General features: G+C 45.2%; 1 protein-coding gene across 2 annotated transcripts; it reads left to right on the forward strand.

Annotated features, from left to right (window-relative positions):
• The first annotated feature begins 12 nt into the window (after positions 1-12).
• On the forward strand, positions 13-26,932 carry LOC139385597 (large neutral amino acids transporter small subunit 4-like). Of its 2 annotated transcripts, XM_071130796.1 has the most exons (15): positions 13-233; positions 2,239-2,455; positions 9,292-9,532; positions 9,885-9,940; positions 10,049-10,125; positions 16,909-17,001; positions 17,200-17,333; positions 17,999-18,201; positions 20,419-20,562; positions 20,842-20,859; positions 21,084-21,210; positions 21,397-21,529; positions 21,941-22,014; positions 22,121-22,244; positions 22,510-26,932. In XM_071130796.1, the coding sequence occupies exons 2-15, from the start codon at positions 2,296-2,298 to the stop codon at positions 22,669-22,671; spliced, it is 1,746 nt and encodes a 581-aa protein (XP_070986897.1). In that variant the 5' UTR covers positions 13-233; positions 2,239-2,295; the 3' UTR covers positions 22,672-26,932. The 2 variants fall into 2 exon arrangements, with proteins under 2 accessions (XP_070986897.1, XP_070986898.1); XM_071130797.1 differs by lacking the exon at positions 20,842-20,859.
• Positions 26,933-27,736: the final 804 nt, after the last annotated feature.

Here is a 27,736-nt window from a genome sequence, read left to right on the forward strand (position 1 = left end):
TCTAGCTCAGGACCTGGCCAATGGAGACCCAGGCTTGTTTGTGCAGCTTTCGGTGCGAAAATAAAAGCAGGAATCTGCGTTGATGAGAGATGTGGATGCAAAGAAACAAAAGATTGAGTATAGTCTACAGTATATAGCTGTTATTTAGTTTTTTTGAGAATAACAACTATAGATTTGAAGACAAAGACAGAGCGGAGAGGCAGGCGACCTTGTTCGTGGTTCCAGACACTCAGGTATGGTACCGCACTGTAGGGATGCTCTACTGTTATTCTAAGGGGAAGAATCTGTAAATTCTCTACTTTGCTTTTATTGAAAATTGATCACGGAAAAAAATATATAAGCTATGTTACACTGAGTGTGCAGAAAAGCAACATTGTTTTTATTCTGTTATATCTTCGTAGCCGACCCTGAAATGATGTAGACTGATTATCCTAGGCAAAACATGCAACAATGTTTCAATGGAAACTTAAGATGACAGTGTGTGTATAGGCTATCAAGGAAAGTACGAGTCAATTACACAATTAATTTAATGTTTTCACAAGATGTGTTTATTGTTGATTGCAGTGGTGTTAGTTTCCCCTGGAGCGACTTTACTGTTACATGATGTGTAGTCAACATAATTTTAGAGGGGGTGATCATCCCAATTATGTTTTTGTTTATGGTGTTTTGCTTGAGTAGCCTATACACCGTCTCCAAATGTTACAATTATTATAGGGAAATAACAGCATGCAGTTGACTTATAAAATGTACTTAAATGACGACTTTTTTCAGTGTCACGTTATCATTTTATTTGCTTCTCTGCAGATTGAGTTTAAGGGTTTAAAATGGAATAATAGAATATAATAGTAAAAATATATATATTTTTAATGTCCATAGAGAATTTTGCGCTTTGCAACGAAGTACAGCCATATTAGGTAACACTGTCTTACTTCTGCGTCCATATGTATTCCGCTTTTTAGTAATAACATTACCATTGCGGGGACATGTTCTGCATGTTGATAGTGAAACCATTCAATGTCGTTGCTACCAAAACAGCACCAATAAAAGTACATTTAGATTTTTGGAACTGCATGGAAGCTGTAGGCTAATTGAAGTTTTGGTGCGTACGGTGAGACTATTCCTATGCTCGGCGTGCTGTGTTTACGATACTGAACAGCTGAGCTTCATGCGAACGAGATGGGGTGGGGGTGTGCAGGAGGAGGCTGAGGCGCATTGAGACCGCTGATGATTTCAGTCCAGTTCAGACCAGTTTACAGAGCTGCTCATTTCCCGCACCATACTGTTATTGTTTAAGGATCTCATAAGGACAAGGCGAATGAAAATGTAGGCTTTATACACTTTGTCCATAGTACTGAGGACCTGAGCTTCACACATATCGATAAAATAACTAACATTTATTAGCAACTATGTAGTGAAAATAAAATGACAGTGAAATCAGGAGAAAATAATACGACCTCAGACTAATATAAAATGCCATGCATGTCTAATAGTTAATTGGCCAGCGTGGGTTTGTGTTAATTAATAAAAGGTGTGTAGTTCATCGCTGGTCATACAATTATTTGTGAATGAATTTGAAATAAATAGAAACACATTTTACGCTACATTTCGTGATAACATGGGCATAGTGGAGGAAAATTATCCTCATTATATATAACGATACATGATTAGCCCAGATGCATGTATTTATGTCGGATGAAGATGGCGATGGGAACAAAAAAGGAGATGTCGTCGCTGAGAATCTCGCGCCGCACTGGTTCGAACCGGCTGGAACTTGCCCTCACGTGGAGTCATTCTTGGTAGCTTTGTTAATATGCAGCCAATGGTAGAGGTCCAGAAAACTACCTGCCAATCAGAGGGAGCCAGGGCGGGGTTTTGGTACATTAGTAGGAGGGGTTTTGTGGTCCAGGCATACTCCTGTAGGAGCTCAGCTGTTTTGTAATAGTGGAAAATGATTATCCTACAAGGACAAAGACAAGGGATGCCCAGTAACTTAAAGAAGGATAGCTTCGTCTTCTACTGTACACATACCATAATTAGCATAATGTACTGTTATTTGCAATGGAAATTCATGTTTTGCATCCTTGTGTAGGTATATCCCCCTTATGTATAGGCTACCTCTGAAGTGTCCCTCAACAACTCATACACAGTTTAGTATAGTACGGATGTCAAACAACTACCAAATGTGACTCTTCACACTCTTAGGCCTGGCCCTTACCATGTATCAACCTTATCTTCCAGGCGACCAGCCCTCCATTGTTCTACGTGCCCTGTTGTGCCCCTCTTCTACCTGTGAAGATGGCACCCTCCCTGGCCACAGCCTTCTCCAGGCGCTGGTGGATGGCTGTGACGGCGGTCATAGAGAACCTGCTGTTCTCTGCTGTGCTGTTGGGCTGGGGCTCCCTGCTCATCATGCTCAAGTCTGAAGGCTTCTACTCCTACCTCTGCAGAGAACCTGGTAAGGCTGTGTAGCATGATGCACTACAATACCCATAATGCTCTGTGTTATATATCCTATTTTTTTCAATATAAGGGGTTGGGAAATGAAGACAAATGGTTGTATAACACTATTCAAGGTGATCAAATATATTTTATGTTGTGGACTGTTTTTATTACAATGAATAAGAAACCCCCAAAAGGAATACCATTATTATATGTGTTATACCTATGTTATTACACAAGTATTGTACATATGAAAATGATGCAAGTTTTTTTTCCCTCAGTGAATGCTTGGTTTATGTTGTGTGACATTTAGCGACATTTGTTTTTATGACATATTTTTTCTATGTCAACTATTGCTGTCTCACTCAGTAAGTGAGACACGTGAATGTATATCACTTGGGCTTGGAAGGTCTGACAAATATTAAGTGTGTTTTAAGCAATCCTACGTATTCTACTTATTTAATTCAGCAACAAAAGGTGTTTCTATTTCACTACTGCGAGACAAAGGTGACTTTATGTGTCTTTATAGTTTTAATTCAGTCACGTTGGTTGGAACGATCCAGCACTTCAATAGTGCTCTTTAGAACAATGCCACACGTTCTTTCATTGGGGGTTACAATAGAATGGTGTGAGAGAATGGATATTCTGTGGGCGAGGGCGGGATGAAGTGATGGGGGTTTCTAATCCAATCACATTGAGCAGACGAATTGTACGAGTTTCCACTTACATTTGACATGATCAGTTCCCCCATGAGGGTCAATGCAAACGAAACCAGGGCCACGTTCACAAAGAGTCACAGAGCAGGAGTGCTGAAAAGAAAAGGCGGGCCCATGAACTCATTAACATCGACGGGGCTGTAGTGGAGCGTGTCGAGAGTTTCAAGTTCCTTGGTGTTCACATCACCAAGAAACTGTCACGGTCCAAACATACCAAAACAGTCGTGAAGAGGGCACGACAAAACCTTTTCCCCCTCTGGAGACTGAAAATATTTGGTAATGGTCCCCAGAGCCTCAAAAGGTTCTACAGCTGCACCATCGAGAGCATCCTGACCAGTTGCATCACCGCCTGGTATGGCGACTGCTCAGCATCTGACCGGTAGGCGCCACAGAAGGTAGTGCGAACGGCCCAGTACATCACTGGGGCAAAGCTTCCTGCCATCCAGGACCTATATAATAAAAGCCCATAAAATTGCCAGAGACTTCAGTCACCCAAGTGTTGGTTAAGGGCTTGTAAGTAAGCACTTCACGGTAAAGTCTACACTTGTTGTATTCGGCGCATGTGACAAACAAAGTTTGATTTGATATAGGATCAGTTTCTCCTTTTAGATCATGAATAAGATTACATAGACGGGGGGGGGGGGGGGGGGGGGGGGCCTGATCCTAGATCAGCTATTCTACTCTGAAATGCTTTGAGTACAGGCTCAGAATAACTGCTGCAGATGATTACCTAATTTGGGGCTGTTGTACAGTTTTATTGATGATGTTGCCATAAAGGAGAGTGAATGGCCTTCAAAGAAAAATGCACCTATACTGCCTGGCTAGTGTTGAAAGTGTATGAGGGGGTTTTACTAGATCATTGGCCAAGACTGTTGCGTTGTTTTCATCCCCGCCAATGTTGAGCTTTGAGAAAAAAGAACACGTCGATAGTGGTCAGCCTGTTTAACAAGCCTCTAATGCAGCTATGGTTCAGAGCTCGCTCTCGCTCTCGCTCTCGCTCTCTCTCTCGCTCTCTCTCTGTGGGGATTTGATGGTTCCACTAAATCATGCACATCCCAGAGATGATGGATGAAACCAGGGGGTGGTGGGGGTGGGATCTGGGGTGAAAGTACCAGGTACATTTCTGTGTGCTCATAAGGGTATCTTTTGTTTTGTTGGTTTATTTGCATCCAAATGCTACAGCGAACCGGTGACTTGGATCTTTCTCCGCTCTCGCTCTCTCTCTTTTTGTCTCTCTCTCTCTCTTTTTGTCTCTCTCTCTCTCTCTCTCTCGCTCTGTTCTCATAGTCTATGACTCATCTGTCCTCCTTTCATCTTTCAAACACACAGACACTTAGGGAGGCAGTGGGCCGGAAGTGGGCATGAGGGAGAGGGAGAGGGAGGGAGAGACAGAGGGAGAGAGAGAAATATGTGTCGTTACTGAGACCTTGCGATGACAAGACAAATAAAGCACATCATCATTAGGTAGGTCGTAACCTAATATCATTAAAACATGGCCTGTGATGGACTAGATGACATGATAATATTGATAGATCATGGCCTGTGATTGACTCAAGAGTCCTCTGATCACCTGCCACAGTGCTTTCTATTTGCCAGGCAGCATTTAACATGTGAATAGGCCTTTTCATTTATGCAAATCAGGTTAGTCTCGACACTCTTTCATCCTTTTCTTCACTTATGTTTTAAAATATGAATGTGTTCAAAGGGCATCTGTTAAACAGATTGCTGAGAGTCCTTTGTGTTTGGTGTCATGGTGACCTCAGTCCCCATATCGTTGGTTCCATTTAAAGGATCTGAGATTGGACAATGGGCTGCTTCTGTTTTGGTCTGCTAACATACAAGTGTGTGGTTCGGCCGACACTGTGAAGTGTGAGGCTCGCATTCCTCCTACATACAACACTGTTGACTCCCGTTCCCTTCATCTCTCTATCTCCGGCAGCTCTTGTGTTTCGTCACATGAACTAGCCTGTCACCATGCCCCCATTTCATTTATCTTGGTAGAGTCTGTTAGTTTAACACTGTAAGGTGTGTACTGTTGACTTAGCTCGGTTTCCACTCAGTTTAGCTAAGGAATGGTTCTGACAATGTGGACAGAACATATTGCACAGGAAATATCAAGCCTCTTGTTTTTATTCTTTGTATGAAGCATCCAGTGTCAGTAATAATACAACTACCACTAAATACCCCATTAGGTTTTAAGTGTACCAATAAGCATACCAGTCAATACAATAGAACAGAATAGAACAACTTTATATTTCTGTAATGGAACTTGGAAAAGCACATTTGTCATAACTCTTTCCTCATCATGTATGGTCAAGGTCCTAAACGATATCATAACCTCCATCGATAAGAGAGAATACTGTGCAGCTGTATTCACAGATCTGGCCAAGGCTTTCGACTCTGTCAATCACCACATTTTTATCGGCAGACTCAACAGCCTTGGTTTCTCAAATGACTGCCTCTCCTGGTTCACCAACTACTTCTCAGATAGAGTTCAGTGTGTCAAATCGGAGGGCCTGTTGTCCAGACCTCTGGCGGTCTCTATGGGGGTGCCACACGGTTCAATTCTCGGGTCGACTCTTTTCTCTTTATACATCAATGATGTCGCTCTTGCTGCTGGTGATTCTCTGATCCACCTCTACGCAGACGACACCATTCTGTATACTTTTGGCCCTTCTTTGGACACTGTGTTAACTAACCTCCAGACAAGCTTCAATAACATACAACTCTCCTTCCGTGACCTCCAACTTCTCTTAAATGCAAGTAAAACTAAAAGCATGCTCTTCAACCGATCGCTTCCAGCACCTACCTGCCCGTCCAGCATCTGGACGGTTCTGACTTAGAATATGTGGACATCTACAAATACCTAGGTGTCTGGTTAGACTGTAAACTCTCCTTCCAGACTCACATTAAGCATCTCCAATCCAAAATTAAATCTAGAATCGGGCTTCCTATTTCGCAAACAAAGCATCCTTAACTCATGCTGCCAAACATACCCTCGTAAAACTGACTATACTACCGATCCTTGACTTCGGCGATGCCATTTACAAAATAGCCTCCAATACTCTACTCAGCAAATTGGATGCAGTCTATCACAGTGCCATCTGTTTTGTCACCAAAGCCCCATATACTACCCACCACTGCGACCTGTATGCTCTCGTTGGCTGGCCCTCGCTTCATATTCGTCGCCAAACCCACTGGCTCCAGGTCATCTATAAGTCTTTGCTAGGTAAAGCCCCGCCTTATTTCAGCTCACTGGTCACCATAGCAGCACCCACCCGTAGCACGCGCTCCAGCAGATATATTTCACTGGTCACCCCGAAAGCCAATTCTTCCTTTGGCCGCCTTTCCTTCCAGTTCTCTGCTGCCAATGACTGGCACGAATTGCAAAAATTACTGAAGTTTGAGACTCATATCTCACTCACTAACTTTATGCACCAGCTGTCAGAGCAGCTCAGAGATCACTGCACCTGTACATAACCCATCTGTAAATAGCCCATCCAACTACCTCATCCCCATACTGTTATTATTTTATTTTTTGCTCCTTTGCACCCCAGTATCTCTACTTGCACATTCATCTTCTGCACATGTATCACTCCAGTGTTTAATTGCTAAATTGTAATTATTTCACCACTATGGCCTATTTATTGCCTTACCTCCCTTATCTTAGCTCATTTGAACACACTGCATATAGACTTTTTTTCTTTTGCGTTATTGACTGTATGTTTGTTTATTCCATGTGTAACTCTGTGTTGTTGTTTGTGTCGCACTGCTCTGCTTTATCTTGGCCAGGTCGCAGTTGTAAATGAGAACTTGTTCTCAACTAGCCTACCCGGTTAAATAAAGGTGAAATAAAAAAAACTAATTTGCTCCAGGGGTGCCGTACTACTATGGCTGACCCTGTAAAACAACACATTTCACTGCACCTATCCGGTGTATGTGACATTAAAACATATTTGTTTCCTTTTTTAAATCTGGCACCAGGCTAGCTTCCTTCCAGCTGTTATTAGCCAACTATTTGAATCAGTGTTGTCTTAGCGTTATTAGCGCTCAGTAACAGTGGGATGTTTGCGGTGTTAGGGAGGACAGAGAGGACATAATCTGGAGTTGATGAATCTTCTGTCTGCTCACTGCTTTGAAATAGATAGAGCTTTAAATGCTGATGATGAAAAATACTGTCAGTTGGTTATCTCTGGCTTCCTCCGATGAGTCAATGTGAGGAAATGCAGACATTCTACGCTGATGGCAACCATTTTCTAGCAACAAGGCTAGTCCGCTTGATTCTGTCAGTCATTTACATGTATCACTGATAAGTGATCGGGTCAGACGCATTGAGATTGACACAGCATCTATGGGCAGATCGAATGATAGATTAGTTGAAGATTGATTAGTTGATTATTACACAAAGCAATGTTTGTTTTTTTGACATGAGTAAGAAACACATCCATTTCCCCTTGATGGATTATCAGGTTAAAGATGACACATATCACATTATGTTCTTATTATGTTGGTAATGTAATAATCTTGTTAGAGCATGGCCTTAGAGTTTGAATGTTCTTATTCAGACTAAATTACAAGGAAGATAGCTGCAGGCCCTAGCTGGGAAAAGTTTTATTCAAATATTTTAGGCTAGGTGAACTGAAGTATCAGAGCAATAACGTCACAATCATTTTTGTGTCATACGATTTCAATGAAACTGGATGCTTTGCGAGTCATTAGAATCACGATGTAAACCCTCAGAACAGAGAAGGGAACAGTGTTTTGTTTGAAGGCGGTATAAGGCCATTGTTGCGCTAACATAGTGTTTGTGCTGTGCGTCGCTCAGGGCGCTTCCCTTATTTACTCAGCAGCAGTACAGGCTCACATTGTCTGGATTACTCAGCAGTAAGAGCCCCCCCAGCCAGGCAGGCCCAGCTGCCGTTGGCCTTCTGCTAACCTATGTGTTAACTGCCATCTACCATGACCTTTAACCTACATATTATATAAGACAGCCATGTCTTCTCGCAGCCTCACCCTCAAGAAAACAACAACCTGCTTATCAAGACTGCTTGAAAAACATCTTGTTACCAAAGGTTTTTGGAAGGTTGTCCAAAGTCACATCACCTGAAAATCACTGAAAACAATATCAGTTTGTCTTGCGTCCTATCCTCCCCCAGGCCCTTACTCAATGCCTTACTAGCTCCCCTAGGCCACTAAACATATATTTTTTTACGAGACTTGCCACTGTCAAGGCTGTCATCATAGTCTTTTGTTTTATCTGTTTTGTCTGAGTTAAACTCATGGAGACTAGGGTATTGTCTACAGTTCTCTCTCTCTCCTCAACAACAACAGTAACAAGCCTCATAACCAAGTCACTGGTCTCCGGTCCTTTTAACAAACAGTGCTATGAAGTATGAAAGATGGACATAAACGACTTATTATTGGAGCGCTCTGTCTCTATCCTCTTGGGGATTCACTCTGGGAACGTTTGGGGGTGCTAAGGTGGTTGGTTTGCCATGGAGCTGCATTGCATGGGGGTTCAGAGTAGACCCAGTGTCTCCCAGCTATTTTTGCAGCTTGTTGATCCCAACAGTTTGTTACAGTATCTTTCACCAAGCTTTTTCTGTCTCCCTGGCCTGTCCGTGGCTCACACTGTCTCAGGAAGAGACACACGAGACACAAATGAAACACAAATCTAGGCATGCATATGAGGTGGATGACTTTTCAAGATATTTCCTCTGAAATCAATGGTCTCAAGTGAGGGAGGACGTCTCTTAGAACACTAACGCAAGAAATGTTGCAATCCAACTCCAAACAAACCTATATTCTATCTGCACTCTCAGAATGTTTTCATCATTCAGATGGTCCATAACGTTCTCCCAATTGGCACATTCTATCTAATCAAGCTAGAATGTAACGTTTTGGAAGGAACCTTAGAGTGTTTGTTTCGTCTGTGGGTCTTCTGGTCAAATTAGCATGACTGTTTTTTCCAATCCCGTCTTGATGGTCGGATCATGTTTAATTTCTCTACCGAAACACCAGGAATCCCTTTTTAAATGTATGTTTTGATGTCTTCTATGTACCATGCTAAATCTATTTCCCTCTGGGATCATGAAGTTGAATTTGAAGGTTCCATAAAGTTCTCTTGTGCCTCCAGGTAACAGCACCAGTCAGAACCAGTCTGAGCCAGTCCAGGCTGGGGATGCGGAGGGGATCACCCAGAGCCCCGTGGTGGAGGAGGAGTACCTCCAGATGAACGGCTGGCCCATCTGTAAGGACCAGGATGAGATGCTGAACTTGGCCTTCACCGTGGGCTCTTTCCTCCTCAGTGCCATCACCCTGCCCCTGGGCATTGTCATGGACAAGTATGGCCCCCGCAAGCTCCGGCTGCTCGGCAGGTAAGAGAACAGAGACGAGGTGGTATGTACAGTTGCGGCCACTATAATTTAAGCTAATGTGTTGGGGTAACAGTCTCGGTACCCAGGTTTGAGTCCCGGCAGGGGCTGGACCCCAAATTCGCTATATTGGTGTCAGAAGTGGGATGGCGCCCGTATTGGCAGAATAATTGCCTCAAACACGGCACTCTAAAATGTTTTTATTGAGATTGTCACAAAAACCTCTGTACAGGGTTGAGTACTTTTTAGTGGCCGCAACTTCCTGCTGCATATATTTTTATGCTCTGTTTCTGACTTGGGTGTGTGTCTTTGTATGAAAAGCCTTCCTCATATTCAACCTGTTCTGTTATTTCAGTACCTGCTTTGCCTTCTCATGTATCCTGATCGCTTATGGATCGAGCGACCCCAAGAGTATGTATATTTCTTCATTCTTTCTTTATTTACTCAACGTTCTATTGTAGTACAGTATGTGTGTCTGTTCCATCCCGTCTCCTTAACACATGTGTTCTCCCTGTCCAGATCTGTCCATCCTCATATTCTTTGCTCTGGCACTGAACGGGTTCGGAGGAATGTGCATGACCTTTACTTCCCTCACGGTAAGTGGTGTCTTCTCCTGTACTGCAGGGTGAGGCTGGGGAGGGGAGAGAGGAGAGTGAGCAGAGAGAGGTGGGGATGGGGAACAGTTGCAGAGGGGGGAGGGGGCCGCTAGGGTGCAGGGTGGAGTAGGGAGACAGGGGAGCAGAAAGAGGAGTGAGGAGAGAGACGTGGAGAGGGGAGCGAAGAAGAGAGAAGGGTGGGTGGGCGGGACATGTCGTACACCCTCCCATGGGGGTGTCATCCGCATGGAGAAAGTGCTGCATCACAGGGAGGCCACGTGCAAAAGGAAAAGGAGAGAGAAAGACCCTGCGTTAGAAATCAATTATTCAACCGTGCTCTGGTCCAGCTGAGAGCCTAAAAAAGACACCTCCTCATTACTTATTCATGATCCTGACAGGGACGCAGCCCTTTGATTGGGTGGCGCAGACCGCCAGGGTTCACAGGCAGCTAGACTAAATGTTCTGATTGATCTTGCCTTAGGACCGGCCGGGTTTTCACTGACACAATGGTGTTTACAGATAACATGATTTCATTGTTTCATTGTTTATCTGCGTAGATAAAACACAGACAATGACACACGCACAAGAATTTTGAGAGAAAAGAGACATGGTATGCTGAGCTGACAAACAGGAAGTAGGAAGGCTGTAACAACACTGGCAGTTTCCTGTCCCTGGCCTCCCCACTACCCCCCACTGCAGGGGTTCAGAGGGGCTCTGTCTGTTTGTCTGTCTGGCTGGCACACTCACACACTACCACTACACCCAGAAGCTGCCCAGCTGATTTCTTCTGCCCCCCCACTCCCACTCCTATACTGTAGGTGTTGTTTTAATTTTATCTGGTTTCATTCATTCCCCACACCAGCATGTCTCAGCCTGTCCTGCTATGGCTGTTTAGTTCCCTCGTGTGTGTGTGTGTGTGTGTGTGTGTGTGTGTGTGTGTGTGTGTGTGTGTGTACATGCTTGTGTGAGTGCCAAAGAACTGGCCTCTGGCGTTGTTTCAGCTGTTCTGTTGCAGTAACCTCACTGCGGTAATTCCTTGCTCTGACTAACAGTGTGTTTTACACTGCTGGTCTGGGTTCATGTTGTTCTTGTACAGCGGGACCTTTATTCTTCTGAACTTTCTTCTCCTCCTGGGTGTGGGGGTCAAAGGTTTTCACAGAAGATTTTTTACATTTCAAAAAAAAAAATTCAAATATACCCTTTTTTTCCCACAAAAGACTAAATGGATACATTGTATCTCATTCAATCAGTCTGAACTCATTGAGTTTGTCCCCCACAGACAGTTGATATGATTATGTTTAGATTTATTCTGTGTTTCAAAGTCATCTGGATTGTGGGCTTACACGAAAGGAAAGGTATGCACCGCTATGCCCCTACTCCATCACCTTTTTTCTTTGTTTCTATGTGTTCTCTTCTTCCTGGTTCTTCTAATTTGCTGAAAGGGTGGTGATTTTGCAGCTTGTCCCCTCCTTCCCTCCCTCCCTCCCTCTCCCTATGATTGCACACTCAGCACTCTGTGTCCCAGGCAGTACAGCTGCAGTAAACAAGTGGAGGAGAACCCAAAGCGGTAAAAGAGAGCTCTCCTCTGCACACCTCTGTTTTCTATCAGTGAAGTGCCTAGCCGATCTCTGTCTGCCCCCTTCTCCGGTTACCAGCAGCAGGCTGTCTGTCTCTCTCCCTCTCTCTTCTCCGTCCCTCCCTCTTCTCTTTAATAGCTTTGAACTCAGTCTCTCCCTCAGTCAGCCATAGTATTAGCAATCACCACTGCAGATATCTCTCCTAACCTTCCTCTATCCATCTCTCTCTCTTTCAACCAGACCCCCCCCCCAGCCCCTCTCTCCGCACTCTTCCCACGCATACACGCACATGCATACACACGCATATGCTCCTCCTCTTGTACATTGCGGCACGTGTTAAGATGATTCTATTATCTCTGAGTCATGTTTTGCATGAAACTCTAATCCTTTCTATTTTAGGACCTCTTCATTGGGCCCAATCCCTCTCTGGGATATGTGTCATTAGGTCCTTGGGGGGAATTAAGTTTCAGTCTGGCTCGATTTACCTAGATGATTATTTACTGCTTCCTGGCACTTGGAAAGAGAACGATGGAAGGGGTAGAGAGATGAATGCCGAAGCTGAGGTGGACTAATGATAGCCTGGGCCCAGATCTGTTTGTGCTAGTCCCACATTTGCATATGTCGTTCTCCTGCCAGGAAAGCACAAACAGATCTTGGACCAGGCTAGACTAACAATAGCTCTTCGCTACTCAGACAGGGATCGCCACCACGACCACCGACACCCCCCTGCCTGTAAAATGTCCTAGCATCAGAGGTTGACTTGCTAACTGGCGCTTGATGACACTATTCGACTGTGGAGGACTGATCGCAGGGTCATGTCGACTTCCTTATTAAAGGACATGGATGGATCGTAGAGGCAGTCAACTGCTGCACATGCTGTTGTTTTTGCTTTCACTGTACACTCAGCTTTAGTTTTACCGTCCAGTAGGAGTGGATAGGGATTCACAACAAGGCCAGTGCTGCAAAACAATGTGTTGGCGACAGAGAAAGAAAGAGAGAAAGAGGGAGGGAGAGAGAGAGAGGTAGAGTGATGGCACAGAGATGGAGATATTCAGGCCGGTGTTGTCTGCGTGTGGTCGTCAGGGACACAGCATGTTGACTCATTTTATGATGGAGTTCTGTCCTGTCAGGATTGGACCGGTTTGTACTGGTTCCCTTTGGCTTCTGAGAACCAGCCCAGTAAGCACTACAGCTTTTACGCAACAGCAGCCCCTCTTCTCTCTTTCACTTCTCTGTCCCCCCCCCCCCCCTTCCGTCCATTTCCTCCTTGTCTGTTCTCTCTGGCCTTTGTGCCTCAGAGGCTTTTAGTTATTCCACTCTTCCACTCTCCTCTTTTCTCTCCCACTTTTTTCTCCGTCTGCTGCACTAAAGATAACAATCATTGCTGCCGTCACACAAAATAATCAGATGAACCTAGACGCAAGGGGTTGTTTTCTGGCTAGGGTTTGTTTTCCAAGTAGAACTGCAGTGCACATATTTGAGACACTCATGCACCTCCCCTTGTAAGCAACAGTTTGATATGCAAAGTGTAGAATGTGTAGTATTTACTTAGATAAGAATAGGATAGGACTTGCGTCCTTAAATGGCTTTAGAGGAAAACTGTTTACCACAGGCAATCTATACTGTCTGCAAACATCACTCAGCATTTCAGATAGGGATTTTCTCAATTTTCATCAAGTGATATCTGCTAGCACGTAGCCGAGTTTCACCGCTGTGAGTGTCTGAAAGTGTATTGCAGACATTTTATTATCTGCTCAGGGCACAAACACAGTGTATAGAGCCACAGTCATCAGCCTGTATCGGTTAAAGACTACTGGATTGCCCATCATGTTGTTGATTCCCCCCCCCCCCCCCCCCCCCCCCCCACACACACAACAAATCACATTTTATTGGTCACATACACATATTTAGCAGATGTTATTGCGGGTGTAGTGGAATGCTTGTGTTCCTAGCTCCAACAGTGCAGTAGAATCTAACAATTCACAACAATACACACATGTAAAAGTAAAAGAATGGAAGTACATAGCAACCTTGTTTAGCTTCCAGTACATCCTATAGAGTTAGACACTGTTCATAGTCCAACACTCTACAAACATACTTAACTCCATGACTGTTCAGATCCCAAAATGGAGCCAAATAGAGATTGGTAGGTGAATGCAGACAGTCCACCATTTGTATTGACCCTGCCTTTTCTTCCTGGCACTAGCATAGCTAACAGAGATGGGGCTGTGCCCCAAATGGCACCCCATTCCCTATACTGTGCACTACTTTTGACCAGGGTCCATAGGGACTTGGTCAAAAGTAGTACACTATGTAGGGAACAAGGTACCATTTGGGATGCAAGCCAGAGACAGTACTCGTGAAACAGGAACATGTAATGTCTCAGGTTAACTGAGATTGGCCTAGAGAGAAAAGAGTTGGCCAATCATTAACCAGCCCTGGGTTTTGTCGTTTCTGCCTCTAGACACAGTATTTAGTCATACCTGATGGAGTAGAATTCGGGAAGTGTTCCGAAATTGGAGCACTGTACTGTGGCCAGGTAGATTAGGGAGACAAAGTCATGGCTGCACCGCTATCAGGGCCAGAGCCAGTAGGAAAACATTGTTCAACGTTGCAGAGAGAAATGTCATTATTAGTGCTGACGTGATTTCCTTATTCTACATCCTATAAAGTATTTATATCTGAATGTTCTACAACGTAGCGCCCCCTGGACTTTTTCACTAAGTGACACAGATCCTGTTTCCCAACCTGAACCTGCCTGTTCTCACAAGCTGTACATCTACCTCCTTCATTACATTGACAGTTGGATATCCTTCTTATTATGTCATAGTTATACGACATAATTATGTGGTTTGATTTCTGCTCGTGAACAAGAAACGTGTCTGTGGTGGTTTGTTTTGGGAACCACCGCAGTAACTCCCAGTCAAACTGACTTCAGACCACTAAAACTAATGAGGCAACTACAGTCATTGCAGCATTTAAGCTGGGAGCTGGTTTGGAGCTTCCGATGCTGTTGATGTTTTAGACTCTACCTTCTGTTGACAATTCATTCTTTTCCCCTTTCCCCCCCGCATGTCCTTAATTTGATCAAAGGCAGGTGGAACTCGTTCCATTACATCCAAACCTGGTAAACAACAATATTAGCAGAACAGACAGACAAAGGTTGACTGGGACATAGGTTAGTAACGGTTTTGGTCTGTCTGTCTGTCTGTCTGTCTGTCCGTAACTGACTCAGTGAGGTCATTGAAAGTCATGTGATAGTCTGATGACACACTGACGGTCTGGTGGTGACAGATAGATAGGGGAACTGAGGAGAGCAGAGCAATGGAAGTCACATCCCTGATGGTGCTCAAGCACATTATTCAGCATATTCCATATGAGTTTATTCCAGGGCAATGCCACAGCCAGCACTGCTGATTGAAGCTGTGCTAAGTGGGAGGTTGGTAGGGTGCTAGGAGTGATGGTGGAGAGGTAGCCTTGCATAAGACAGTGTTTCTCTCTTCTATCTGCCAGCCTGATACACACACACACACACACAAACACACACACACACACACACACACACACACACACACACACACACACACACACACACACACACACACACACACACACACACACACACACACACACACACACACACTTCAAGTCCCTTACATGCCCCCCTCAGACACAGACACACATACCAACACATACACACAAGCACTCGACACACACACACACACACACATACAGTATATGATCACAAATTTCAGAGAACTACTATGATAAACACACACGCACGCACACACTTTTACACTCTCCAACACATCATCGACGATGTACACTGTGAAAGAAACGCAACAACACACGTGAAACCTCTTCAACACACACACACACACGGTTCATTTTCCAGGGACACGCCACTAAACGGACATGGTTCATCTTCTCACAACTGGAATGGGAAAGGACAAGCGCTGGTCTGTGAGCTGAGGAGAAAGGAGAGACGAGGGAGCCTGATACACACACACACACACACACACACACACACATTTGTTTTACTATCCTTGTGTAGAACAAACAATTGATTCCCATTCAAAATCCTATTTTCCCTAACCCCAAACCCCTAAACCTAACCCTAATTTTAACCCCAACACCTAAGCCTAAAATACCCTTCTTCCTGGTGGGGACTGGAGAAATGTCCCCACTTCTGGTCCCCACAAGGATAGTAAAACACACACACACACATACACACACACACACACACACACACACACACACACACACATGAACACACACACCTCTTCTTGTCCTGACAACGAGGCACCAGTGCTGAGTTGCAGTAGAGCTTTACTCACTCCTACTGTAAGTGTCATAATAGAGATGGTCCCAGCTCATTTCACTTCTCCAGGAGGACTGGAATATGATTGTTAGTGTAGCTGTCATGTGGGACGTTTTGATTCTGCCGTTAACCTTTGTTCAAATTAGTGGTTAAGGGTAATGCCATCTGGGGAGGACACGGCACGAGGTGAGAGATTTCCTCCATGGCTCGGACAAGCATGGAACCTGTGGTGAGGGTGGATGGACGGATGGAGAGATTGGTTTCGGAGGAGTTCTTGGAGAACTGTTGAACTATGACCCAGTTCAATAAATATGCCATGAAACAACTCTGTTCAGGAGTTGTTGTGCTGGTGTTTTTATCAGTGGCATTTTTGTTCTCCCTCCCTTTCCCTTCCCCGACTCTGACATGGGAGATTCAAGTGCACACACAGTGGAGATATGTTGTTTTTTAAAAATGTTATTTTTCTTACTCTCTCTCCCTCTACCTCCTTTCCTCCCCTCCCCCTCTCTCCCTCCTTCTCCTCTCAAGGACAGTTGTTTACAGTTAGGAGTTGAGTTGGGAACAGCCTGTGCTTTAAGCTCAAGAAGAGGGCTACATATGCAAGCTGCTCTGGACTTTCTCTCACTCTGTCATAAATAGTGTGGGGGAAAAGCATCACCAAGACTCCGCCCACATCACTCATTCTCTGTCAACAACCTTCCAAAAACATATTTACGATTCCCTAGTGTGATGTCAGGCCTTCCATTTTTGGAAAAACGGTGACTGAGCGTCTCTATGGCTATTCATGTGTTTTTACACAAGAGTCTTTATGCCCGTGACTGCATTGGTCTGATTCAAGTGTGGCCTAATCTTATGTCCCGTCTCTTTCTTGTGTTCTCTCCTCAGCTTCCCAATATGTTTGGTGACCTCCGTTCCACCTTCATCGCTCTCATGATTGGATCGTATGCATCCTCCGCTGTCACCTTCCCTGGGATCAAGGTAACTTACACACACATCTACTTAGCTAGTCTACGTACTCATGCACACCATTATGGAGGCTAGCTATCGAGGCTAACTATGCTTTCATCTATCAGGGCTATCTGCTTGACTCTACTTCCCTATTCCCTCACAGCAGTGTGAAGGTCGGACACAGAGGCTAATGTTGTGGTTGTTGGTCCCTGCTTCCTCTCTCGTCAGGTGATCTATGACCTTGGAGCCACCTTCATCACCATCCTGCTGGTGTGGGCTGCCTGCGCTGGCCTTGTCTTCATTAACTGCTTCTTCAACTGGCCCCTGGAGCCCTTCCCTGGACCTGAGGATATGGACTACACGTAAGACACTCCTCAACATCACACTCCTCAACATCCCACTCCTCAACATCCCACTCCTCAACATCCCACTCCTCAACATCCCACTCCTCAACATCACACTCCTCAACATCACACTCCTCAACATCACATTCCTCAATATCACACTCCTCAACATCACACTCCTTAACATAAAATGAGTTAGCTTTCTTAGTTATTATTAGTTTTACAGCATATTTTCATTCATGGTAACCTATAAATAGCAGACATTTCTGTAACCTAATGTTAGTTTAGTATTACTAGTATTTGCTACTTATATCATTAATTATGTGATATAACTTATATTATTAGTTAGAGTATAGCATTAGTTCTAACCTAATATTAGCCAACAATAACAGGTTTAGGGGATAATACTAGGACTTGAAGTTCATCTACCTAAGCTGGAGTAGGAATATTAAGGCCTTCCATAGTCTCCATTCTCCTTGGAGCTCAGTACACTACATCCCCCAGCACACGTTCCTCTGCAGCATGGCGAGGGCTTGAGGCCCTGTGTACAGGAAAGCTAATGAGGTGAGGAGCTCAACTGGCTTTGCTCTCATACAGCTGGATTTAGTCTCATCCTTTCCTCTGTTTTGGCCTCTTCCCCTGCTCCCTTTCTCCCTCTCTCTCTGTCTCTCTGTCTCCCTCAGTGTGAAGATTAAGTTCAGCTGGCTGGGCTTTGACCATAAGATCACTGGAAAGCAGTTCTACCGCCAGGTGACCACGGTGGGGAGACGACTCAGCGTGGGGAACAGCATGAAGCAAAACCCCACGGAGCTGGCCCAACAGGAGGGCAACAAGCTGTGTCTCTCCACCGTTGACCTGGAGGTCCAGTGCAAGTCCCAGGAGGAATGTAAGTGTCTGGCCAGGCCACATCTGTTCATCCCAGACCAGAGGACATGATGCATTTGATGTCTTTCAGATGGAGAGTAGGAAAATAAATAATGACTGTGCATTTTCTGTGCACATTGTGAGTGTGATGGGGTTCATTCTCAAAATGGATTGGCCATAATGGGTTTCAAGCTCTGTACCTCCACAAATCCATACTCCATGAGGCCAAAAGCCAGCGTGCCAGTTTCATTGTTACACATCATTTGGACACAACAAAGGACATATAATCATATTTTTTATGATATAATAGGCTAAATTGATCCTAGACACAGGCCCAGATCTAGAATATGGTTGACTGTCCCTCTATGATGGATTCTATTCCATACTCTATAACTCTTTGTAAATACGGGCTCTAACGACAACGGTGCAATGTTGATGTTTCAGAGTGGGCTCACCCACCAGCCAGTGTTTAGGTCCCAGCTGCCAGCTTGTCTGAGGGAGCGCTGTCATTGGCTCTGAGGTCACCAAGGCCATCCTCCCTCTCCCAAATTAAATCCTGCAAACGCGCAACTGGCTGTGAACTTTGCCTTAACCCAGATTTGTACAGTGCAATTAGCCACAAACCTCCAAAACACCCTCAAATCAGCCACGTGCCCCCTCCACACCCTGTTGTGCCCCCTCTCCCCCTCGGGCTCGGCCCTCGGGTCACAAACTCCCAGCGGGGCGCCCTGTGGTTCTCTGCAGGCTCTCTTTGGTACCAAACGGACCGTGCAATCGATTCGGACCGCATTCCAAGAAGTGCTGCTGAAGTGGCGGTGGTGGGGCGGGCCAGAGGGCAGGTAGCAGTCAGTAAGGGTTCTGGGGGGGGTCATTATACACACACGATGGATGCCCGCGGTTCTGTAACCCTGCTGGACAAGTTCCACGTATCAGGAGGTTTTCAAGGGGCTCCTCTCCCTCTCTCACTGTCTCTCTCCCTCTCTGTCTCTCTCCCTCTCTGTCTCTCTCCCTCTCTGTCTCTCTCCCTCTCTGTCGCTCTCCCTCTCTGTCTCTCTCCCTCTCTGTCGCTCTCCCTCTCTGTCTCTCTCCCTCTCTGTCGCTCTCCCTCTCTGTCTCTCTCCCTCTCTGTCTCTCTCCCTCTCTGTCGCTCTCTCTCTCTGTCGCTCTCCCTCTCTGTCTCTCTCCCTCTCTGTCTCTCTCCCTCTCTGTCTCTCTCCCTCTCTGTCGCTCTCCCTCTCTGTCTCTCTCCCTCTCTGTCTCTCTCCCTCTCTGTCTCTCTCCCTCTCTGTCGCTCTCCCTCTCTGTCGCTCTCTCTCTCTCCCTCTCTCCCTCTCTGTCTGTCTCCCTCTCTGTCTGTCTCCCTCTCTGTCTGTCTCCGTCTGTCTGTCTGTCTGTCTGTCTGTCTGTCTGTCTGTCCACTCATCATTCTGATGTATGTGATGGTGGTGATCTATTTGGTTGTAAGGATGGGACTTCTTTTTTTGTGGATTGGTTCTTACATCAACCAACCCACTACGAGACTGTTTTGTGTCATGACGACTGTTGATCCCGCTGTGGTCACATACTGTAGTGTGCCAGTCAAGACTGTAGGATCAGATCCCTCCCTCTAGTTCATTACGATCTGCAAGACCAAACTGATCCCACATCCTACTCTGAAACACATTGTGAATAGCACATGTTATGGGTCCAGGACACAGGGGAGACCCAGTGTTATAGGCGGAGACAGACTGTTAGAACCACCTGCTCTCATGTACCAGCCTCTAAAGCCCCTTGTCCAGCCGGTATGTCAACGATGGTTCCGTCTCCAGAGCATAGGAGATACCTGCAGCACTGGGCAATAAACGCTGGACACATCTGTGGCGTGACCATTAAGACTTTTCCACTGCCCTGCCGCAGCTTTTACAGCTGTGAGATCAGTAGATGATTAACGGACCATGGCCCCGGGCCCCTTTGCTTACAGCGCGGCCCCCCACATGTTACCTTGCCACCCCAGGGACCCGTGGACTATTTAGACTCCGAGCTTCCCTATTTCCCTACCTCCATGTTGATTCTGAGGTGAAGCAGCTTGCCCTGGTAGTTTTCCGTCACAGCATGTGGAGGAAATGAAAAGAAGGCCCATCCTGTACAGTACACACAGTGAAACCTCACTCCAATCTGATGCTAAACGTTACAGTCCTGTGTGTCCCCCTCCGTGTTCTGTTGCTGTTGTTGATCTGTCTCTCCTCCTGTGTGTCCACAGCCCAGTCCTTCATGAAGAGTATCCTGAGTCCTATCTTCATGCTCAGCCTGATCACCATGTGTGTCACCCAGCTGAGACTCATCTTCTACATGGGAGCCATGAACAACATCCTGGAGTCGCTGTCCGACAGAGACTTCAGCACAGGTGCGTGTGTGCGCGAGCGTGTGCGTCTTGAAAATGTGCCTGGAACACAGACATGAAAAGATATCGGTCCTTTGCAGTGTTGGTATAGTAGTTTACCTCACGACTCGTCACCTAACTGCTCTTTTCTCATTCTTGTAACCTCCTTTGTAATCTCGCCCACCCTGGAGTTGTTTCACATTGCCCTTATTTCTATCTCTGAATTGCTTCGGCTAATTCTTCTTGGTCTGTCTCTCTTCCTCTTCCTCTCCCTGTCACACTGACTTCTTACTGCGTCTGCAGAGGAGAAGATGGAAGTAGGTAAGACTTCAGGCTAGATTAGATGAGCACAGCCCATCTATTCCCCTCTCTGTCTCTGACACTGATTCACTTTGACTCAAGACTCTGGCCTACCCCATGAATCATAACCTAATCTGCAACCCTGTCCATTTTGCTGTAAACACCATGCTATTTTGACGGCGTGTAAGCTTTGGAGGCAATAGTCCTGGGGAATAACACTTCTCTGTCTCTCCTGCCGTTCACAGTGAGTGTGTACACCTCCATTTTCGGAGTGCTGCAGCTGCTGTGTCTGATGACCGCTCCGGTGATCGGGTACATTATGGACTGGAAGCTCAAAGAGTGTGAGGATGAGAACGTGAAGCCGGGCACAAGGTGAGTTTCGCACGCTCGAACGCACCCACGCTCGCACGCACACGCTCACTCAGGCACACACACTCCAAAAGAGCCTTCCCCTGCCTCCCACATACTCCCCTAGCATCCACAAGACCGTATCCACAAGACTGTCATCTGTATAACCTGTATAAGTCTGTGTGTAACATGTGATGTCCCCTCTGATAGAGATCTCACCCAGCCCAAGCGTCGGGACAGACAGATCCAGAAGATTACCAACGCCACCCGGGCCTTCATCTTCACCAACCTGCTACTGATAGGCTTCGGGGTCACCTGCCTCGTCCCCAGCCTCCCTCTCCAGGTAACTCGTCCCTCTGTTTCCTCTTCTCCGTCTCTCTCTCTCTCTTTCCTCTAGTGGCGGTGGAGAAGCGCACATTTCACTGCGTGCATCCCAGTGTTTTGGTAAAGCCCACCGAGACCCATAGGGAGTGATCTTGGTGCAGAGAAAGAAAGAGGGCGAGTGACTCACATGTTGTTGCAGCTGAGCCGTTATTTAATGCAACAGTGTCCCCTGGCGGACAGAAGTGTCATTACAAGTTATGCAAGTTATTTCCAACCCAGTTCTGGGAACATCTCTGTCCAGCCATTATTTATTAAACATGGACTCCATTTTAGGATGGAGGAACAGGGCACCATGTATGCCCTGGGCCTGTAGATTCTATAACACATCATGTTGAACTATTTCTCTTTCTCCTTTCTTCTCTGCCCTCAGATTCTATCGTTTATTCTGCACACCATTGTGAGAGGATTCATCCACTCTGCGGTTGGAGGGTTGTATGCTGCTGTGTAAGTCTCTCCGGAGTGTGTGTGTGTGTGTGTGTGTGTGTGTGTGTGTGTGTGCGTGCGCACAGTCCCCTCCACACAAGTGCCTCATGCTGGTTGTCCTCCTTAGGTACCCGTCGTCTCAGTTTGGCAGTCTGACAGGCATGCAGTCCCTCATCAGCGCCCTGTTTGCCCTGCTGCAGCAGCCCCTCTTCATGGCCATGATGGGCCCCCTGAAGGGAGACCCCCTATGGGTAAGAGAGCAACGACCTTTCACCCTTCCCAGAGCTTACACAAACTACAGGACACCTATTGCTCACTAATGCAGAAGACCCAAGTACACTCATGTGCTATGAGCATAATGCCGCAAAGGCTACTGTATACAAGCCACCTTGTTCTAAAGTAATCTGCCCAGAGTACATGTCATAGCACACACTGCTGTCCAATGTGAAAACAGCAGAGCCGTTCGCTCCTTTCTTCTGACTGATGATGTCACTTCCTGTGTGTGGTTGTGTGCAGGTCAACGTGGGCCTGCTGGGGCTGACGGTGCTGGGCTTCTGCCTGCCTCTCTACCTGCTCTGCTACAGCCGCCAGCTCCAACGCCAGAAGCAAGAGCGCGAGGAGGACCCCAAGATCTACGTCCAGATCAACAACGGCAGCACGCCCGAGGCCTTCGTCTAGAGAGACAGACTGACGGACGGAGATTTTTTTTTTTTTTCAACAAAGAGAAGGAGCAACGGAGAGAGTGAGGAGGGGAGAGGTCACAGGTGTGACTGAACTGTATGATGAATCGCAACCTCACCCACCAACTCCGGTCCCTCTAACCGTCTGCACTTGCACTCAGACGATACTCTCTCTCTCTCACACATACACACACACATACACACACACACACACACACACACACACACACACACACACACACACACACACACACACACACACACACACACACACACACTTCAAGTCCCTTACATTCCCCCCTCAGACACAGACACACATACACACATACACATATACACATGACACACACACACACACACATACAGTATATGATCACAAATTTCAGAGAACTACTATGATAAACACACACGCACACACACACTTTTACACTCCCCAACACATCATCGACGATGTACACTGTGAAAGAAACGCAACAACACACGTGTTGTGAAACCTCTTCAACACACACACACACACACGCACGGTTCATTTTCCAGGGACACGCCACTAAACGGACATGGTTCATCTTCTCACAACTGGAATGGGAAAGGACAAGCGCTGGTCTGTGAGCTGAGGAGAAAGGAGAGACGAGGGAGGAGGATCTTCACGGCGTTCTCCTCCCTTCCAGGCTCCTCTTTGTTTCAGTGCTCTGTTGTTGTTGTTTTTTATTTCAATTTTGTCAACGATGCCATGCTCACTCTTGCCTGCCTGCCAGTGCAAAAAGGAGGGCACTGGTTCTCCGTGTCGCCCAGCAAAAAGAACCGCCAGCGTTCGACGCCATGTCAAAGACCTCCAGTGCTGAATGTTGTGACTTGAACCAGATAAGAGGATGTCCTCCTCACTATTACAATACCCCACCACCAGTGTTTTTACATGTGTTTTCAATGATGCCATCGCCTCACTTTCTAATTCTGATCCAAGTTAGTCTCATACTGCACTGGAGGTCCTCCACTTCACACCCTGAGAACTGGTTTTATGATTAGGACGTTATTGGAGCGTTATTAGAGCGTTATTGGAGCGTTATTGGCGATAGGTCGGTATTTTTCTCCGTGGTTGTTACACGTCAATGCCTCTCTATCGTCGCCAGTGGTTTGAACTAGAAGTATAAGCGAAACAGGTTGTATAGACGTTTCAGTACTCTAAATGGTGCTAAGAGTTCATACCGCCATAACGTTCCCATTAGGTTCTGTAACGTTGCCGTAATGTTGGGGATAGTCATCATTGTAAATTAAGGGGTAAGAATGGAGCCTCATGCAACCTTCAGAAGCTAGTCGACGTAATCTTCTCATCTAGTGAGTGTTCCTTCCAGTGTCTCAAAGACCAAACCTTGTGACTCAGCCTTCTAGTTTTGTTGTTGACGACAACAGAGGAGGGTTAAAGCCACAGAGAAGCTGTCGTTTTAAGACTGTTCCAACAGCTCTAGGGAGACAAGAAAGCAAAGGCTTGTTTTTGTTGTAACATCAGCACTCTAGATTAAAGCCTGAGTCGATAGCTGTGCTTTCAGCCCATTGTGAGTAAGTGATTCGGCCAATGGGTTTCCAGTGTGCAGTATGCAGGCCAGCGTTTTACTTCTAGGGAATACTATGTGACTGTGCTAGTGACTGTGCTTCAAACAAAAGCATGGCACAGGTTGAAACAAACCTCTTACCAGTTATAATATGCCACAACAACATAGGGTGCAGCTACACTCTTAGAAAAAAGGGTTCCAAAAGGCTTCTTCGGCTGTCCCCATAAGAGAACCCTTTTTGGTTCTAGGTAGAACCCTTTTGGACAGTCAAATAACCCTTTTAGGTTCTAGAATGATAATAATTTGTTTTCTAAGAGTGTAGGCTTGGTTTTCAAGCTCCAATGCATGGGCCTATATCCCTCTCACCGGATACACTGACTGGTCTTGTGTTGGCAGTCCTCTTTGTAGTGCAGAATGAACTTCTTATTGACTTTGTGCGTATTCTTTTCATTGGCGATGAACGGATTTTGTTTTGTGTCAGGAGATCTGTTTTTCAAAAAGTAATAGTTTTATCGACTGTCTTTTACCTGCAATATGATACTGACATACCCTTCAAACTTTTGTTCTGTTTCAAGACAAATGTGATTTAGAACAAATGGTTTGACGAGATATGGTTTTAGATAGAGAGGAGATGTGTGGTTTAAGGTGAACTGCGGTTGCTATGGGCTTATACCTGGCACTGTTCTACACTACCTGAATTACATTGATGCATTTCAATTCTGATTTGCTGTAGCAATAAGTACTTCTCTGAGTTGCTGAGCAATCCTCTAATTTTCCCGGCAACACATAACCCTATGAACAAACACTGTTGTCCAACCACACACATACACACACACACACACACACACAATGCAAGAATGTGGATTGATATAATGCAATGTTTATTACAAAAGGTGCTTCTCAATGACAGGAACATAGATTAACTAGTCTATCTATCAATCCAGCTATGGGTCTCACCTACAAAGCCTCACTTTGTAGCGACAAATTACTTGAATTATTGAATTCCAATTTGAACCTTGATTCACTTTTCGAATCAGATAGGGAGACAGAGAGACGCTTGAATATGATATCTGTTTCTAAATCCACATTCTTGCAGCTGTTGTGAACGGTGTGATCGTGGGACCCAGGTGGGCGTGGCAGGCAGGTCATGATAGGACTTTATGTTCTTGAATGATCTGTTGCAGGTAACAGACACCGGAGAGAGAGCGCGACAACTGGGTTGACGTAGCTCTACGTCCGCAGACGCAGTGTTTAGACTGGACGGGTCACCAGCTTTTCCTCAGTCACTCACAGAAGCACTTCCAAAGACAGCCATGTAACCAGCAGATTGCCTCTCTATGTGTAGATGATTTGAGATGTGGGTACGGCAGGTCGGTGCCCCCGCCTCTCTCTCATCATGACCCGTCACGTTGATCCATCCATGTTCAAACCACTGTCCTGAACTGTTGCACTGACAGACCTGTTTCTCCACTGCAGTCTCACCCAAACACAAAGCACCCACCCAAGAGATCCTTCACATACTGGCGATGGAACTGAGAGACAATGCTAGAATCCCCAAAAGCTTCGTCAATGAAATAAGTGAGAACTGAATGGCACATATGCACCTTAGTCCTCTTACCAGGATCTCAATACTATTATTATTATATTATTATACTATTATTATACTATTATTCTGAATGGCCTGCACTGAAATATAACATAGACAGTGCACCACTTGCTAGTTCTGCATGTTAGCATAGAATGTATTCCCAGTCGTTTAAAAAAAAAATCATCGAGAAATGACATTGGAACTGCAAGAAATGGTTATTTTTATATTCTGTCAAAGTTACTTAGTGGTCTTAGTCTCGCCTCTTGTATGCACCATCCAGTAGGTCCCTGTCCCGCAATGTAGAATGGCTCCTTGCTACTGACTGTGGGCCTGTCTGTTTGGGTCTCTTGGTTTCAAGGATCTACACACACACACACACACACACACACACACACTGATAGAGAAACAGGTCTAGGCGTCCTCAACATCCTTACATTGAACATCACTCTACTTGTCGTTTACATGAATTTATTTTGCGAAAGGAGGAAAGACTGGTGGAGAATTCATGTATAGCCCTGGATAGACTGGGTCTTGTGTCTTGAACATATGACTAGAGATTGCAGGTGGATTCTGATAATGATGCTATACTGTACTCCAGCACAATGAATGTGGGGTTGGGATGATCTTCATTCCCTCAGTATGGGAGAATCAGCACTATTTACACTGCCATACCTTAAAACTGTCCATTCTACTCAGAATGCCATCACCGTAGTTCTTTCTAGATGTGACATACTTTTACTACTATGCCCTTCCCTGGGATGTAAAGTGTGATTGATTGGCTGTTCTATTCTCTGACGACGAAAGACGAGCAGTCTAGAAGGTTTTAATGGTTTGTGTGTCACTTTTAGACATTGAGCGGGAACTTCAGCTGAAACACCAATGCTTTTCCCTGACTTGTACCTTATTTTTTTACTCAAATGTTTATTTTGTTGTTTTACATTCTCCTTTTTGGTGTTTGTTTCAATACGTATTTAATGTCTATATGCTGTATATTGGATCTCATTTTTTGTTGTCTTCTATCACATTATAGCCATTGTTATTGACATTTTGAGTCATTGTCTAAATGAGAAAAAAATCAATATATGAAAAAAATAAACAGAAACAGATTAATTTGTTAAAATAAAGTGTCCACTTTGTATTTATTTGACCTTGTTTGACGTTTTTGCACGTTTCCTCAAAGTGTGGTGGATTGCCAATCACTATTAATGCAAAATGTGTTAAATAACCTATATTATGAATGACATGTCCCACGTTACAGCTGTGTGCAATATAATGGACAGAAGAAAACATAGATGGTCTGCTTTAAGTGGAGGAAGCCTGCAGATGCCACCTCTCCTAAATCCAACCACCCTAGGGGGAAATCCCACTTCTCAGGGTTAGGCTATTGTGGATTTCATTTTAGCCACATTTTTTTGTGGTCAGGATCAAATCAAATCATCACATCAAATTTTATTGGTCAAATACACATGGTTAGCAGATGTTAATATGAGTGCAGCGAAATGCTTGTGCTTCTAGTTCCCGACAGTGCAGCAATATCTAACAAGTAATCGAACAAATTCATAATGACTACCTTATACACAGGGATGAATAAGAATATGTACATATGGATGAGCGATGGCCTTGTGGCATAGGCAAGATGCAGTAGATGGTGTAGAATACAGTATATACATATGAGATGAGTAATGTAGGATATGTAGACATGATCAAAGTGCTGTTATTTAAAGTGACTAGTGGTACCTTTATTAAATACATTTATTACATTTATTAAAGTGGCCAGAGATTTGAGTCTGTATGTTGGCAGCAGCCACTCTATGTTAGTGATGGCTGTTTAACAGTCTGATGGCCTTGAGATAGAAGCTGTTTTTCACTCTCTCGGTCCCTGCTTTGATGCACCTGTACTGACCTCGCCTTCTGGATGATAGCGGGGT

Source organism: Oncorhynchus clarkii, chromosome 27 (genome assembly GCF_045791955.1).
Source record: "Oncorhynchus clarkii lewisi isolate Uvic-CL-2024 chromosome 27, UVic_Ocla_1.0, whole genome shotgun sequence".
Lineage (NCBI taxonomy): Eukaryota > Metazoa > Chordata > Actinopteri > Salmoniformes > Salmonidae > Oncorhynchus > Oncorhynchus clarkii.

Coding starts and splice junctions, on each gene's coding strand:
- LOC139385597 (XM_071130796.1), top strand. CDS start 2,296: ATGGCACCCTCCCTGGCCACAGCCTTCTCCAGGCGCTGGTGGATGGCT. Junction 10,126..16,908: donor TGACCTTTACTTCCCTCACG/GTAAGTGGTGTC, acceptor TTCTCTCCTCAG/CTTCCCAATATGTTTGGTGA. Junction 17,334..17,998: donor CCTGAGGATATGGACTACAC/GTAAGACACTCC, acceptor TGTCTCCCTCAG/TGTGAAGATTAAGTTCAGCT.